This window comes from Acanthochromis polyacanthus, chromosome 2, assembly GCF_021347895.1.
Source record: "Acanthochromis polyacanthus isolate Apoly-LR-REF ecotype Palm Island chromosome 2, KAUST_Apoly_ChrSc, whole genome shotgun sequence".
Lineage (NCBI taxonomy): Eukaryota > Metazoa > Chordata > Actinopteri > Pomacentridae > Acanthochromis > Acanthochromis polyacanthus.
Window position 1 is genome coordinate 37,366,579 of NC_067114.1, and position 18,290 is coordinate 37,384,868.

At 40.9% G+C, this 18,290-nt stretch overlaps 1 protein-coding gene and 1 long non-coding RNA gene across 2 annotated transcripts; both read left to right on the forward strand.

Annotated features, from left to right (window-relative positions):
* Positions 1–3,449: 3,449 nt before the first annotated feature.
* LOC127530612 (uncharacterized) lies at positions 3,450–9,492 on the forward strand. Its single transcript, XR_007937259.1, has 2 exons — positions 3,450–5,263; positions 9,070–9,492. It is a non-coding gene; the product is annotated as an uncharacterized LOC127530612 (long non-coding RNA).
* Positions 9,493–10,294: 802 nt separating this feature from the next.
* Positions 10,295–12,708, forward strand: LOC110972378 (pogo transposable element with KRAB domain). Its single transcript, XM_051944886.1, has 2 exons — positions 10,295–10,331; positions 11,076–12,708. The coding sequence occupies exons 1-2, from the start codon at positions 10,295–10,297 to the stop codon at positions 12,320–12,322; spliced, it is 1,284 nt and encodes a 427-aa protein (XP_051800846.1). The 3' UTR covers positions 12,323–12,708.
* Positions 12,709–18,290: the final 5,582 nt, after the last annotated feature.

Below are 18,290 nucleotides of genomic sequence, written 5' to 3' on the forward strand. Positions count from 1 at the left end.
TCTGAGGACATTTATACTGTTTGAATACTGAGTCTGGTTCTGTTTCTGTTCTGGTTCTGTGGGTTCATGTGCAGAGTTTTGTTCATTTATTTTTTGTGCCAAAAAGTTTGGTTGAAATAATAAACAAAAGCAAGAATACCTGTTTTTGTAACAGAGCAAATGTACAAAATGAGTCAATTATAAGGCTTCTCATAAAAACACTGAGCGAAAAAGAGTTTGTCAAAACACAAACGATTCATATTTGCCAGGTTAGGCAAAAACACGAGGCTACAAAGAATAATAAATTAGGAGCCGTTTGGGAGCCGAAAGAACCGGCTTTTCTTTGGAAGCAGTGCCAAAAGCTCTCTGAAAAGAGCTGAACTTCCATCACTACTGTCCTCTCTGTCCCTCATTTCTCAGCTGCTTTTTGAAGGCAGAGCCGCGATGCGATTCAGCGACGTCATTGGCTGAGTAGCGTCACGTGGGATGCCTGAACTCGTACATAATTGGTCTGTGCGTTTCTGAGCCGATAGACCAATGATAAACACTGGAAAGCTGCACCCTGCACCGGTAAAATAGAAGCGACCTGTCAAATTTACACCCGTATAGACGGCGTCTGGGTCCGGATCCGGACCGCGGTCGGCCTTTAGTGAGCCCTGTTCTCAGCCAGACACCTTCCCCTGTCCCATACAGCTTCACCGCTTCCTGACACAGAGAAAAGTGAACGTTATGTCAAAAAAACATACTAATACATGTGTTTGCGCATTTTTAAGTGGTTATATGGAAATTCGGGACCTTTTCTAGTGGGTATAAGGCGTATACCTGCGTGTTTACACCCCTGGGTATACGTATCTTTGCGCATTTTTAAGTGGGTAAACAGAAATTTGGAACATTTTCTAGTGGTGGGGTGTATACCTGCGTATCACGTAGACTACATCACTGATCATAGCTACATGTATGACGTTTGCAGCAAAAAAAATTAATAATAAAAAACGCGTGGAAATCATTTTAATTTTCAGAGTTAAGATGGATTAAATGCACTGTCAAACAGCGCTGAGTGGAGCGGCTGACCGGACCAAGACGGCGGATGTATTTCTCGCTGCACAATACCCCGAGCAGCGTTGACCTGACCTGGCTTTGGTTTATGAGGTTGGAGTATACACACTAGAAAAAACTAGACTACACCACTGGTTATGACTGTCATTACTGTGTACACGACTTGCTTTGATTTAGAGTTAGGGGAAGTGCAGTGGGGGCAGGCAATACAATGAAAGTCAGTCTGTCTATGAATGCCAGCGAGAGCTTTATTGTGATGGGCAGGAGCTTTATTGTGCACTGGCAGGCTCCGAAGCCCCGCCCACCAATGAAACGAAATATGGAGTCATATTTTCATTTTGGGGGTGAAAACGAAAAAACGAAAAAACGAACCGTTTCCTGTTTTTTTGTTTTTTGTTCAAAACGAAAAAACGAAAAAACGAACCGTTTCCTGCTTTTTTTGTTTTTTGCTCAAAACGAAAAAATGAAAAAACGGCTTGATTTTTTGTTTCTGCTTGTGTGTTTTATAGCCGGGAATCAAACGGATAAAACGTACCTTGTCCGTAGGTACCTTCAAATTTGCGACACAATAAAAATGAAATGAAAAAGGCGAAAAAAATACAATTTGAAATCAAATTTTGAAATTTTTGTTGTTTTTTTTGTTACACTTCAGCTCTATGCCGATTTATATGCGGCCATTGTACTGTACATATCAACATAAAATTATTCTGAACATTAAATTGTTCATTTTACTGTGGAGAACATTGCTCAGACAGCTCAAGTCAGGTCACTGTTATTTATACAGCACATTTACAACAAGAGCCGCTAAGCCAACGTGCTTTTCAGTACAGAAATAAGACTGCAGCTGTCAGTTTGATTAGTAAAATTAAGTATTAATGTTAAGACCCTAAAAAATTACTCATAATACAAATTCACCTGACTAAATTTACACTAAGATTAAAGCCCTACAATAATATTAATTGTGCAAATTTACTTGACAATACTAACTAGAAGAGCCCTCAGAAGAGGGCAGAACCACGCCCTCTGCTGGCGAAAACCCTGTCCTCCCTATACAACTGATGCAATATATATCAATTTTGATCATCGTACGTATCTCTCTCCCAGGCCCGGACTGGCAATTGGGAGAGGCGGGACTTTTCCCGGTGGCCTGCCTCCTTATTGGCCTGCCTGGACAGGCCAGCCACGGACTGGCAGACCAATGAAAAAAAGTTGATTGGCTTTTTGGCAGACAGGCCAGAGACAGCAGCGCTCGAAGCCTTACAGAGTACACGCCCACCCTCCTGTCACTCACACAAAGCACGTGCTCTGAGCTCTAAATAAGAAGGATAGGGATTGGTCAAAGTGACATTTTTTTAGAAGAAACGTGCCATGATTGGTTAGTTGCTTTATGGCCCGCCCCTTCATAGCGAGAACGGGGAAGCATGCACTGCAGAGCAGTGATTTGAGAGTGAGGCCAGAGAGTGGAAGGAGAGAAGATTATGGAGTACCCTGAGAAAAGGATGGCGGCCAATCTTCTCGGTGGGGGGAAGGGGGAAAAGCGGCGCGCGGCGGCGGGGGGTGGGGCGGCGATCGCGGAGCGGGAGGTCGCGGGATCGATCCCAGGCGACGGCCGGATTCCGCGCGGCCGGTTCGGCCGGCCCGGGCGAGTCGGGACCGACCGAAACGAAGCGGCGACGCGTACGGTACCGGTACCGTTACGTGCGAGCGGCGGCGGCGCCGCGTTCAAAACACTCTGCTGTTACACTGCACATGACGTTATGCTTTGTGCACAAACTGTTAAAACTAAATTAAAATCATACATAAATCACACATGTACTCTGTATATACTGATATACATGTACTGTGCTGCAAATGACATGTACTCTGTGTGTGTGCAGTAATATACATGTACTCTGTGTGTGTGCAGTAATATACATGTACTCTGTGTGTGTGCAGTAATATACATGTCCTCTGTGTGTGTGCAGTAATATACATGTACTCTGTGTGTGTGCAGTAATATACATGTCCTCTGTGTGTGTGCAGCAATGTGCATGTCCTCTGTGTGTGTGCAGCAATGTGCATGTACTCTGTGTGTGCAGTAATGCACATGTCCTCTGTGTGTGTGTGCAGCAATGCACATGTCCTCTGTGTGTGTGTGCAGCAATGCACATGTCCTCTGTGTGTGTGCGCGCAGTAATGCACATGTCCTCTGTGTGTGTGCAGCAATGCACATGTCCTCTGTGTGTGTGTGCAGCAATGCACATGTCCTCTGTGTGTGTGTGCAGCAATGCACATGTCCTCTGTGTGTGTGCGCGCAGTAATGCACATGTCCTCTGTGTGTGTGCGCGCAGTAATGCACATGTCCTCTGTGCGTGCAGCAATGTGCATGTACTCTGATTTATTACTCTATTAACTGACTGTTTCCCTCCAGGAGACTGTGCAGAACCAGAACCAGAACCTCTAGACTCCATCTGCCTCTCAATGAACATCAGCTTTTACTAGAACTCTTATTCCATGTCAGGAATTTAACTTTTACATTTATACAGTCTGATGTCCTCACCTTCTCCTCAGTTATAATACTTATTTTTAACTTTTACTACTACTGCTACCAGTACTATTAATACTACTTTAAATGTACCACTCCTCTCTCAGTAACCCACTTTACACAGACACCGTAAATGCTGCTGTTTATGTGTTTATATTGTGGTACTTTCTTTCTTTTCTCCTTTATTTGCAGTTCTTAGTTTATTTCTCTGATTACTGCACTCAGAGCTGAGACTCACCAGAGTCAGATTTGTCATTTGTGTGTGAAACTGGGCCTGCAGAGTTGATTCTGATTTCATTCATTTCTTTCTTCTATTATTCTATTTCTTCTTTCTTCTATTTCATGCTGTGTTTTTAATTTATTCCTGCTGGAACCAGAACTGGGACCTGTCTAACATGTTCTACGCTGACCTTCAGACCTCAGGATCCAACTGATAGATCCTGATGATCAGGTTGACCTCTGACCTTTGTGTTAACGTGTTTTACTGAGCTGCAAAAAGATGCAGAGTTTTCTTTCATTCATGATCATGTCAGACAGAGGAACCAAACAACAAACTGTCATAAATCAGAATCTGTCTTCAGCCTTCAACATCTGAACTGAAAGGCCAACAGGGTGGTTTTAATCCAGAAGGTTCCAGCAGCTTCATGGAGATCTGTATACCGGGACACAACCAGAAGGAATGCAGTGGTATCAACAAGAATTCAACTACTGGATGCATCAGTGATTTCTGGATGTTCTGATGGTTCTGATGGACCCAGCAGAACATCTGCTTGAAGTGCTTCATAATAAATACACATAAAATCAGTTCTAATGATAAAGCACAGCATATTTTTGACACCAGCAATTTAATTAAAGCAGAAGAAGACAGATCAATAGATCAGTGATTAGGTTTTTAGCTGCACATGAACTGATCCTGATCAGAAAGGATATAAGTATTAATATTAACAATAATATTAATGTCAAGTGGTGCATTAAGATGTAATCAGACGCTGAATTCAAGTGTTTAACAGCTTTAATCCATCTGGTTTAAACAATACAGTGTCTATGTATATTATTGTACATTGGCACATTCATAAAACTGCAATTAATATTAATTTATGAACTCCACTGCGATTTTTAACATTATTTTTGCATCTTTACTCCATTAATTCACCACAGCGGGTTAAAAACACACAGCAGGAAAGTCATTCTGACTGTTGTCTGTCATAAACTTTGATTCTGCGCGGTTATTTCCTTTAAAAGAGAGAAATAAATGAGTTTAAACGGGTAAAGTAGCGTCAGCGGGCCGATTTGAACTGCCGCGGTGGTGTTAGGGAAATCCCGAGTCATGTGACCAAATTGGAACAATCGGGGCTCTCCCATTGGTTGCCAAAAACTCGACAGAAGAATTCGGAACAAGCGAGCGACGTGATTGGCCGAGCGACCGCAGCATTACGGCACCATGACAGAGGAGAGGAGGACCGGGGGCCAGGAGGGAAATTGGAACAATTGGAACAGAGAAGATTGGGAATTCATAGGAGAAAGCTGGTGGCAAAAAACGAGAAAAGACGAAGAGAAAAGGTGGACATGAGAGGGAGATGGAGAAGAAAAAAAGGTTGCTCGAGGAGGAAGGGGCAAAGTGTTATAAAATAACACACATGTTTCATCAACCCCCGCCCAGGTCCAGCAGTGTACAGTTGAAAATAAATGATGCTGCTGCTTCAAGTAAGTTTACAAACGGTCGGTTCTTCTCACAAATGCATCATCAGACTTCAAAGGCCAAAATATAATATAAAATGATTGGTATAAGGCAGTGCTTTAATAACTGTGAGTCCTAATACTAACCCATACAAAAGTGAGTCACAGCAAGTGGCCAGTTGCCATAAGAAAAAAAAATGCATGCATGCATTTAGGGTTGAGTTAAGTTGCATTTATATATTTTAAATACAAGTCACAGCTGGTTCCTGACCCAGTGAGTGACATCAGGGAGGGCATGTGCCAAACTAAGTAATTGTATTTTTATTGAGAATATTGGATGTATACTGTACCTTTCTTGTTAATATTTTAAGGCTGTTTTTGTTGAGGCCATGTCTACTTTAAAATAAGTAACAGCACTTTATTTTTGGGGCCCAAGTCCAACCCATAAGTAAGTGACTACAGGGATGGATGTGCAAAACTAAATAATTGTATTTTTATTGAGGATTGAGGATGTATACTGTATTGCTTGTTGTCTACTTAAGATTGTTTCTCTCGAAGCCATGTTTATTTTAAATACTATCACTTTATTTTTTTTCTATATTATTATTTCCAATTCTTTTAGTTTGGCTATGTTTAGCTGAAATGTGCCACCTGCTGAACTTATTTATTTGGATCACAGCAGGGGGCCTGATCTCACTAAAGTTTGTGTGATTTTGATCCACCTTGTCTGCTTCATTTGATCATTATTGCAGTGTTTTTGAAAACTGATAAATACTTAGTGCAAAATTGATGACCATTAAACAATATTTGTAGAGAAATTAATCAAATAATTATTACACCTTTGTTCTTACATGGTGATGGAAATGTAATGCTAATTTTAATGCACAAAATATGGTGAGTCTGGCCCAGATAAGCTCCACAGGTGTCAGGTGGGTTGCAGGAAGCCTGAAAATGTTTGAGACCCCCTCTTCAGGTAGGATAGGCAGTTGACTTACAATTTTCAGTTATAAAATAAACATTGGTGTTTGCATATACTATTAGCTATGACCAGCTGACATCTAAATGATTTGCTGACAAAATAATATATTTTTTTTTAATTCGCCATGTTATATAAATAATAGGAAAAGGAAAACATTGGAAAAATTGGTGAGGGTAGTGAAGAGATTACAGAAGAGAAAAGTACTGGACTGTATGGAGCTGTCGTTATGGTTGTGTTTAATAGACTTACTGTCTGTTTAGTAGTGTTGTAATTGCTATAACATAACTGTAAAAGGCATATTTTTGGAAGGAAAAAAAACAACATTTTGGTGCATTATCCCACGTGACACAACCCTTGCGGTGGTGGAAGTGGCCTGACTGATTGGAAATCTCCCGGCCTGAATTTCTTTCCCAGTCCGGCCCTGCTCTCTCCCTACTTGATCTGCTGACCTGTAACTCCACAACTGAGCAGGGGACCTTAGACTGATCTTATGTGCCAAGTTTGATTATCCTGACTTCAGCGGTTGCAGAGATATCGGACCATCCATCCATCCATCCATCCATACATCCATCCATACATCCATACATCCATACATCCCCAGCCAGATACCGCACCCGTCGGGCGTGGTTAAATATTAGGATTAAGACAGTACAGTGTCATTTATTATTGGAATTTATATGACTGATTTAAATATCAAATCTAAGGCCATACAACATCACAAATCTTTACAAATTTATCTGACTAAGCTAGATAATAAGGTTAAAGATTACATGAAATAATGTGTAATGATATTTGAGGATAACATGAGGGTTAAGGAATGTGGTGAACGCAGATGAGACAGAAGAAAAATAAATAAGCGTGACATATAAAACATTTCAAAACTTGAAAACTTTCATTGCAGAATCAACTTCATAATATACCTTTAAAGACACTTCACCCGCCTTGCCTCCAGTGCTGCTCTCACACTGGTGTATGAATGCGTGTGAATGTTGGTGGTGGTCGGAGGGGCCATAGGCGCGGATTGGCAGCCACGCTTCTGTCAGTCTGCCCCAGGGCAGCTGTGGCTACAAATGTAGCTTACCACCACCAGAGTGAGAATGTGTGAGTGAATGAATAATGGGTCCATTGTGAAGCGCTTTGTGGCCAAAAAAGCGCTATATAAATCTAATCCATTATTAAAGCTCAAGCTAAACAAATGACAGGCTGAGCCACCAAATCTCCTTATTGATCAGCTTTCTCATGTAAAATTCAGAGAATTCTGCTCCTTTATATCCGCCTTCATGAATTCAATTGATGAGAAAATACTGTACTGATCATCAGATGAGAGCTGGACTGTTCACTGACCCGCTCAGAACCAGGTAATCGCAGTGTTCAGTTTTGTCAGCCCTCGATGCCTGCAGATGGACACCTGATCGCCGTTAAGCTGATTGAACTCGGTGATACGTGCGCACGGACTTCCTTGTAGATTCAGCTGGGTAAGCTTCACTGGAAGCTTTGTTGAAACTTTTACATTTTGCATTCAAAGACATTCAAAGCCCTGTAATGAATCCGTTTCAAAGAAGGGGGCGTGAAAAACACAAGCACAAAACAAAACCTCGGCAAGATCCTGGTTAAGTTTCACCTGGGGCCTGTTTCATGAAGCAGGTTCACTGAAAACTCTGAGTTTCTTAACCCTGAAATGAGGGAAACTCAGAGTTTTCCATTTCACGAAGCGGGGTAACTTAACCCTGAGACAGAGGGGTACCTCGAGCCTGTTTCACAAAGAGGGGTAACTTAAACTCTCGGTCAGTTACCGCAGTAACAGACTCTATAAGTCTAACCTGGTCGGCAGCAGGTTTCTGAGAAAACCTCGAGTTTCTCTCCGTCTCCGCCCTCTTTCAGCCACACACGCTGTTTCATTTCCTCATTCATTCAGTCAGTAAGCGAGCGAGTTTTGGCATAGAACAGCTTTTATTAACGATCCAGTGGATAAAGGAGCAGCATTACTGCACAGATAATTAAATGTTCGTCGGTAGATTGTTATCAGACCAAGCATAAATGTTCTCGCATTTCCGGACAATTATCGGTTTGAGCGGTACCGTTTCGTAATCGTTTCAAGTCCATAATCTACATAAACAACCTAATCTGTCCTTACATTTACATTACCAGCCGCAGTCATGCTCTCACATCCAGCAGATATTGTGTGTTGCGCTGCGGTTCTTTGCAAATGAAAGGTTTTATATGATGTCAGAGATGCAGAGCACTACAGTAAGACAACTGTATGCAGGACAGTCAGAAAAGTGTTCCTGGCCCTGAAACGGCTTTTACTCATCCTTGTGGTTTTCCTGGACACAAACCTGTCAGAGCATCAAGGAGGAATTCCAAGGGATTGCAGGTGAATGATGTAGAGATCTGTTAAATTCATTTTAAATCATATTCTGTTAATGACATTGTGCTGCAGCCTCAGACTGGGATTAGTCATTTTAATTTCTTTTAGGATTTCCCAGTGTGATTGGCTGCATAGATGCACACACATCCCCATCACAGCTCCCTCATATCATGAACAGGAAGTCCATTCACAGCATAAACGTGCAGGTAGGCTACAGGTAGACTGACTACTGTTTCTAAATGTTAAAGACTGCATCATAGTTCAACATCTGTCATTCTCTGCACTGTCCAGATCATATGTGATGCTGCATACATCATTTCTAATGTGGAGGCCAAGTGGTCTGGGTCTGTTCATGACTCCAGGATTTATGGAGAGTCTAACCTGAGCAACAGACTGCAGTGTGGTCAGCAGCCTAAAGATTTTCACAATAGAATTCTCTTGTCTCCCTCCTTTAATATACTCTGATGTATCCACTATACATTACAGGAGAGTTTGATGGCCTTCTGCTGGGTGACAGGGGTTACCATGCCAACCCAGGCTGATGACCTCATACCCTGACCCTCAACCAGTCCCCCAACAGAACTTCAACTGGACTCACTGCAGGACCAGGGCCTGGGTGGAGATGACCATAGGCCTGCTGAAAGCCCGTTTCCAGAGCCTACGTCTCCTCAGGGTGACCCCTGAGAGGACCTGTGATATTACTGTGGCATGTGATGTTCTTCATAATATTGCCACTATTAGAGGAGAGCAACACACTGCCCTACAAACTGAAGACCCAGATGATGAGCCCATCCACCTGCAGCTATCCAGGACAGCAGAGCAGTCAGAGACACCGTATGCAATAATCACTTTAGAGTTTAAGTCACCATCATCACCACCACAGCAAATAAAGACATGATACACATTTCATTTGCTCTTCTTTATTTCCTACAAATAAAAGATAGTTCAGTTCATGTTCCAATAGTTAACATAATTCACCTGTGACCATCACCACCTCTAACTTGCGCTCCAGTATTTCAATTTCCAGATCTACCCTCCTAATCTGTTTTTTTTATTTTTCTCAGCAAATGCAGTTTGTAAATCTGTTTTACTGATAACTGGGAATACATAGAGGACATTAAATTATACAGTTGCACTTGAATTCCACAGAATGAAGCTCTGGTGTTTCCTGAACATCCATCTCACTGTGTCAGTCTGTGCAGTGGAAGCTGAGGAACCATCCTGCTGCTGTCCAGCCATGCTCTGTTAAAAAGGATGAGAATGTGCGATACTTCAGTGTAAGCTAAATGTCACACTCTATATTCCACCCAAAATGTGAATGGGAAGAGAACTATCAGTAACATACCTCTGTATAAAACTTAAACTACCATTTGGATAAATCTTTGGAGTATTGCCTACTTACAGTTACAAGGTCTTTTGTGGTGTGAAGGGGCCAAAAGACAAAAAAAGACACAAAGAGAACTAAATAATCATATATATATATATTTATGTATGTATATATGTATATATATATCTATATATGCATCCACGACCTTTTATACCACCGTTTTACAGGCATCTGCTTTCTTTCTGTTGGCTGAGCAGAAGTCTATGTTAGTTTACCGTATTGGCCCGAATATAAGACGATATTTTATTCTAGAAATCGTATTCTCAAAAATGGGGTCGAATTATAATCGAGGCCTAGATTGTCATTACACATCCGCGCCGCTAGATGGAGCTGGTGTTCTGCCGAAAAAAGCACCCCTGCCGTAGAATGGTAATTTACTCTAATCCTAACACACACATTACTTTTAAATGGCATCACAGTGAACGCATGCGAGCAGGATCTGGTGTAAAATGGAGGAACAACGCGACTGTCTTGAAAAAAGGGGCTCTACAGCTGGACAAGTGAGCAAACAACAGAGGCGAAGTTATGATGCCAACTGTAACTGTCCAGGGGACAGTAATTTAATTGTGGTCTCAATTTATTGTTTTGTAATTGTTTTTATAAATAATACGTAAAATTATTAAAATTGACTCAAAGGTAAAATAAATAAGGTTCATATGTTCAAGGTTAAAAATGCGACACTATTTTTTAAATGTTTATTTGATAGACATAAATAAGTCACATGACCACGGTTTAGTACAGGGTTCAACGTGAAGGATTGTGGGAAATGCAACATGGCTGCAGAGTAGTACGCCATTACAACGTGCTACAGAGAAGAAGACAAACTAACAAGCGAACTATTCCGATGGTCCGAGAGGCGCGCACGGTAACTGTGACTTATTTATTTCATGTTTTTCATATTTATTTCATATTATTTGTAAAAGTCCTTTGTGTAAACAGTTTTTATAAGCAAGTGTATGTGATGAGAGATACTTTTCATTTAAGTTTGTGTAATTTAAAGGTTTCTGTGTCTTTCATTTTGTAGTTTTCACGGTGTCTGCTGACTGGAGAGAGATAATAAAACGTTAAAAGACATCTGTATGATTCGTGGCCTTCATAACATCAGACCTGAGTAGTTACACCAACTTTAAATTGATGGTAATCAATGCGGCAGAGTCAGCAAACAACTGCCAAGCGGCCAAGAAATATGGTGTGACAGAGTGCCACGTTCGACAATGGCGAGCACAAAAAGAACGCCTAAAGAATGCCAACACTATGAGAAAAGCTTTTCGCGGTCCCAAGAGTGGACGCTTTAAAGAGATTGATAGAAAGGTGTGTGAATACATTACTGAAAAACGGAATGACGGAATGCCCATCACCAGAGCCGTGATTCAGCTAAAGGCACGGGAAATAGCTAACGAACTAAACATCCCTCCCACCGAGTTCAACGCGAGTCTCGGCTGGTGTAAGAGAATGATGCGGCGAAATGGATTAGCGTCACGACGCAGGACAGGACTTGCCCAGCGCTTGCCCTCTGACTTCAGAGAAAAGCTACTGTCATATCAACGGTATGTGCTTGGGTTAAGGAAGAAACATGACTATCCCTTGGATCAGATGGGTAACGCTGACCAAACACCTGTTTATTTTGACATGCCATCATCTGTCACTGTGGAAAAGAAACGAGAGAAATCCGTCCTTGTCAAGTCGACTGGTAATGAGAAAAGCAGGATTACAGTGATGTTGACGTGCCTTGCTGATGGTACAAAACTGCCCCCATATGTGATTTTAAGAAGAAAGACAATACCCAAAGAGCCCACGCCACCTGGTATTATTGTTCGTGCTCAGGAAAAGGGCTGGATGGAGACAGAGCTCGTGGTGGACTGGCTCAAGGTTGTGTGGGGCCGACGGCGGGGGGGGCTCAGAAAAACAAGAAGCATGCTGGTGCTGGACGCTTTTCGTGGACACTTGACTGAGCCTGTCAAAAAGCAACTCCGCTCTATGAACAGTGACCTGGTGATCATCCCAGGGGGGATGACAAGCCAGCTACAGGTGCTTGACGTTGTTGTCAACAAGCCATTTAAGGATAGCCTGCGCAAGAGACACACAGAGTGGCTCCTGTCTGCAGATCACGCACTGACGCCGACTGGAAGGATCCAGACGCCTGCTGTACATTTGCTCTGTGAATGGATCCTACAGGCTTGGGATGCTGTTTCCTCAGAGAGCATCATCAACGGCTTCAAGAAGTGCTGCGTTTCCAACGCAATGGATGGCAGCGAGGATGATGTGCTGTGGGAGGAGGCGGGGCCCGCGAATGAGGAGGGGAGTGATGAGAGTGACAGTGAGCCCAGCGAGGCAGAAGACCTCTGTGAGTAATGGACTGTAGTCTATTCTGATCAACTTATGATGAGCCAAAGGACACTTTGCACTGCTGTTTTTTCACAGTCTGACTTGTTAATGTTCTTGAATAGCACTTGACATTGATGGTTAATGCAATTTTTTGCACTATTATTACATCAACGATGTATTGCACAGTTTTGTTGCTGTCTAGTATGTTTTTTTATACTGAATTGTTAATGTTCTTGAAATCGAATAGAACTTGAAAATGATGGTTATGTAGTTATTTACATCATTAATGCAGTTATTAAACTTTTGAGGCTACTTATTTGCTGCTTATTCACTGATTCATAGCCTCAGATTTTCAGAAAAAGAATACAGTTCTTATTAAATACTGTAGTACTGCCGTATTTCTTGATCTTAAATACCGGTAACATTGAATGTTATCTCTGTGTGAGTTTTCTACAATAATTGTACAATAAAAAGTTGTTTTATGAGTTACCTTATTGTCTTCAACATATTTTTATTTTTCCAAAACAATATTTGAAAAATAGGGGTCGTTTTATAATCAGAGTCGTCTTATATTCGGGCCAATACGGTAAATAGGCTTAATTATTTACAGGACATGATATGGATGCAGACATTTAGGCTATGTGTGGATAAAACAACTGCACAGTCAAACAGTCACTTAATATTTAGGCTACTTTACAATGTAAAACATGATCAACATGAAGTACCTCCATGAGATAATGCCGAGGTCTGACCTGTTTGAACAATGTTTTTATATTTCATCTGCCCCGTCGGGATTTCACCTAAATGAAATAACTTAATATTCTACCATTCAAACAGTTTTTCCCTGTAATATTATTACGATTACAAAGGACTGCATTTAAACTTACGCATTGATCCGGGCAGCAGTGTTCTCCACGCCGTCTCTCTCTCTTTTGCAGCTGCAGCGGTGTTGCACTTCTTTCTAAAAACGTGTTCAAACTCGCCATACGAGCGCGTTAAAAACTTCCAGTTCAAAAACACAGCCTTTCACTTCCCCGTTTCCATGGTGACTCGTCGAATCGGGGTTCCATTGATGCTGTCTTTTCAGACTTGCGGTGCACGCGCGTAACTCCGGGTCAAATTACTCCGAGTTGATTAACCCAACTCAAATCAGCCGTTGTGAAACCGAAAACTCTAGAGTTTTCTATCTCAGAGTAGATCAACTCAGAGTTGTGGAAGAAACTCAGAGTTTGTAAAACCTGCTTCGTGAAATAGGCCCCTGGACACACCTCACAGAGGTTTAAAAGCTGAGGCAACACCAACCACCACCAGAACTGAAGAAACCTCTTGGATGAGAGGTGAAACGTCTTCAAGGAACTTTCTTAAAGTCCAGTGGATTGATTTAAACTACTTTGGATTATGACTGACTCAGCCACATCACAAAAACTCTGGGATTATTCGGATAAACTGCAGGCAGTGTTTACACAGAGCAGTCAGGAGATGCTTAGGGAGATTTAGAGGAAAATAAAACATACTGTGCTGTGAAAAATGTGCTATGCTAGTGCAAAAAACAGCACACAGAAGAGCAAATTTTCAAGTTGTTGACATACAGTCATCATGGTGAAACATCTTTCTAGAGTTGATGTGCAGAGGAGTGTAAATAAATGTGAGTTTGTAGAGGATGTAAAAATTGAAATAGTAAAATGTCTGTAGTTGTTACGGGGGGGGGGGGGGGGGGGGGGGGGGCTCTGGAGAACCCAGGCGCAGACAAAGAGACTGACAGATAAGTAAATAATTGAAGGGGTTTTATTAAACAGGAAATTAAACTAGCACATAAATGGAGAACTGAACTGGGGAAACAAGCTAAATCTAACTACTCTAAACCAAACACGACAAATACAAAACTGCAGATCACAAAACTAAACTGAATTACAAGACCAAGCTAAGAGGGTGACTTACAGGAAGGGGGAACTGACAACGGGGAAGGCAGGCTTAGGAAATCAAGGGCAAACAGAGGCCGAACAGGAAAACAGGCTGGGGAAAATCCAAAAGCAGACAGGGGCACAACAGAATCCAAGAGGGGGAAATCCAGGAGGGGGGGAAGCAGAAAAGTCTATGAGCTGAAGCAGTCCAGAGATGGCATTTTTGGTGGGGAACAGCATCTATGATCTGACAGAGACTGAGTGACTGAGCGGGGTTTAAATAGTGAGGAGAGCTTGTGGACAGGTGAGCTGAGTTTACTGATTGCTGCAGCTGACAGTCATTGGGGTAAGAGCAGGAGGGCGAGTGGCAGGGAGAGAGAGAGACATGAGGGAGAGGTGACAGACAGGGAACCAAAAAGGCAGGACAAAACCAAAGCAGATCAGGAAAAAAGAAAGGAGGAAAAAGAGGAAGAAAGGGGGAAGAAGGACAGGGACCAGAGCAAGATCCTAACAACAGTATGTGGAGCCATCCATTCTTGGTAACAGCTGTGGGCACTTGAATAAATGTTGCACATGTTTGAGATTTTTAAATTTCGCGAAGTAAATAATCAATAATCTATTTTTTCTTGCTTTTTAATTTTTTTATAGCATTATAACTATGTTCCCTCTACTTTTATCCACAACCCAGATAGCAAACTATGGGTGAATCAATGTTGAATCTATGTTGAGACCTAATGTCGAAATTATACAGAAAGTGCAAGGTTGATCAAATGTTGAGTCAACGTTTGCTTTTCAACCATAAGTCACACTTTACCCAGATAGTAAAAGATGTTAAATCAATGTTGAATTAGGGTTATGAAGGTTGAATAGTGGTTACGGTTGAAGACTGATGGTTGGATCAACATTGATTCAACAACATTTTGTCAACATTGAAGTTTGTGTTTAAAAGATACCATTGAATCTACATTGTATTTTGGTTTAATTAAAATGTTTGACAGGTCAATGTTTAATTAATGTTGAATCTATGTTTGCAAACATGTAATCTATGTAAGCAAACGTTGACTCAACATTTTATCAACCTTGCGCTTTCTGTATAATTTCGACGTTAGGTCTCAACATAGATTCAACATTGATTCACCCATAGTTTGCTATCTGGAAATTGTTTCCATAGAGGAATAAGACTTTATTTTTCAGTGTAAACTGAGCCCACATGAGTAAAAATGTGACAAGAGCAAAAAACATATAGAAGCTACTCAAAGTTCAGACAGTGAGTCAGTAGTTTAGGTGTTCAGGCGGTTACTGTAGCAATGTCTAAGACTTGTACCACCATTATAGCCCTGAGAATCAGGGTAAAACATCAAGTTATCTCGCTAACGTTAAATCGAACTTTACAGCAGAGGGCTCAGTTCTTTTAACAGAGTTGTTGTACCTCATAAACATCGCTGAGTTGCAGCTAGTACAGGTTCAGCGACATCAGGCACTGATTCATTGATATAAGGCTGATACTTACCCTTTAATCTACAGTTTCCTTTCAGGCGGATGTGAAAACATGTTTTCACTGATCTCATCATGACTTGGCTTTGACTAAATTCTCAGTTTTCAAGGGGAAATTCGGTGGTTAACAGTAGCTGCTGTGAACACATGGGAATACAAACAAGCCAAAGCTCTCCCCCTCCTCATATCAGAATATAATGAGGTGCAATTAGATCATTCTACACAGCGATGTGTCAACACTGGAGAATGGTCTGCCTATGTATTAAAACATATTCTTCAGAAAACCTGTATTACAGGAAAATTTACTATCCTAATGCAAGTAATCAGCTGGGTAAGTTTCATTTTGATATCTATTAGGTAAAAATGTTGATAGCAATACATGGTAGAGGACATAAATATCTGTAATAGAGCTAAAAAAAAAATATACACGTGGCATTTTCCCATGACTTGTGTGGTTGCAACAGAACACATACCATACATTTGAACTCAAAAACATCCAATCAACATTTATTATTATATATAAAACAACATAGATAATGTATTGAGCCACCTAAAGTCATTCACTATTTCAAGCTAAAGGACAAAATACAACACAAGTTTAGGAATATTGTCCTTCATTATCATCTCATTTATATATCCTATCATATTATAATATATTGCATTGTATCATACTGCACTGTACCATATTGTATGATACTGGAATATCCCTCTCTCTGTTTGTTGCATTGTTTATATCATACTGTATTGTATTGCATTGTAGTGTATTGTTCCGTATTGTATCATACTCTATTGTGTAATACTGTATTGTATTATAATACACTATAGTGTGTTATACTCTGCTGTATTGTACTATATCATACTGTACTGCATTGTACCATACTATGCTGTATATTGTTGCATATATATCATACTGTTCTGTACTGTATTGTACTGTCTTGTATCATACTGTGCTATATTGCATTGTATCACACTGTAGTGCATCCTGCTGTACAGTGTTGTATGATGTTGTATCATCCTGTATCACACTGTACCACATCGTACTGCAATGTACCACAAAGTACTGTATCATGGATATTCAAGATTTGTTCTGCCACACGCTCATACACTAGGTGCAAATGCAAAATCATACTGCATCCAATGGAAATGTGTGGTCCCATGTTATACCATTGTGTTATACTGTAGTGTGCTATATTGTGATGTTATTGCATTGTGCAGGTCTGTACCATACTGTGTTCTATTAAGTTGTATTGGAAAGCAGTGCATTACATCATAATGTATTTACCGTATCATATCATGCCATTGCAAAGCACACGAAGATAAAGGCTGCACATGTGAATGGAAAGAGTGACATTTAATAGCAGCTTTAACCACAGAGGTGCTCATCAAATAAACTGGTCCGGTGAGCATGCATTGGGTTTTTTTGTTGTTATTTTTGGCTTCACTGCAACTAATTAAGTATGTGGGTAGTGATGATGCAAGAAATAACACCACTAGTATTCCTTTCACATAGTTAAATACTGTCATAAAGAGTGCTTGCGGGTTTTTTTATGTGAAAATGAATTGACTAGCATGCATCCATTGTCATTTGTTTTTAACAAACTGGAATGAGTTCAGCAAAAAGAAAGAGCCAAAGGTTGGCACTGCCCTTCCTTTGATTCACCCACATAAACTGTTGCTTCTGTTATGATTTAGGGTGTTATAACTGCAAAGAAGACATTTATTAATTCTCTCCTGTCTGTTTGTTAACACATTCTGGTTCATCAGCTGCTAACAAACATACAATTAGACAAACAAAAACCTTACCTCTAGGCTCTAGTTAATAAAGTCATTGATGCTCACAGTTGCCACTATTTGGGTGGTTATGTTTTTGAGAAACAGAATGAGAGTATTTGAGGCATCAGTGGAATCATCTTGCTCTATGGATCTGACTCCTGGTCACTAGCAAAGACACTCTCAAAAAGAATTGATGGGACTTACACCGGAATGTTATGGATGGTACTAAAAGTCTCCTGGAAATCACACCTCACCACCTATTGTTGGAAATCAGCCTATTCTAGAATTAAACAAACCAACAGAATATGTGTAAGGCTATTTCTGCCCAGTTCTTTTGATGGAGTAGTCAGGAGACTTCTTCTTAAAATCAAAAGTATTTATTACCGTCAAATCACACCTAGAACCTAATGAATGACTCAGTAACCTACTTCAACTGACAACAGCTTTATGTTTACACCGGTAGGTTTCAGGCTGTCTGCTGATTCAGTTACTTTTCATTCCATTTATACATGAGCTCCTCATTCACACTCTCATTCGCACTCTCTGAGACGCAGTTACACTAGGCAGTACCGTTCACTTTATCTCAGTGAGGTTCCACAAGACACGAAGACTTTATTACATAAAAACCGGTTGTCAACTTCATTCACATTTTTTAGTCACTGGCTTTCATCACTAACCTGGCAATAGCCAGATTAATAATTGTGTAGTACTTGATAGTACTCCACAATATCAATCTGGGACCGCTCCATGTAAATCCGTTCGGAGGAAAGAGGCACGGATTGGACAATGCAACAGTATGTCCCGCCTCTGACAGGTTTGTTTTTAGC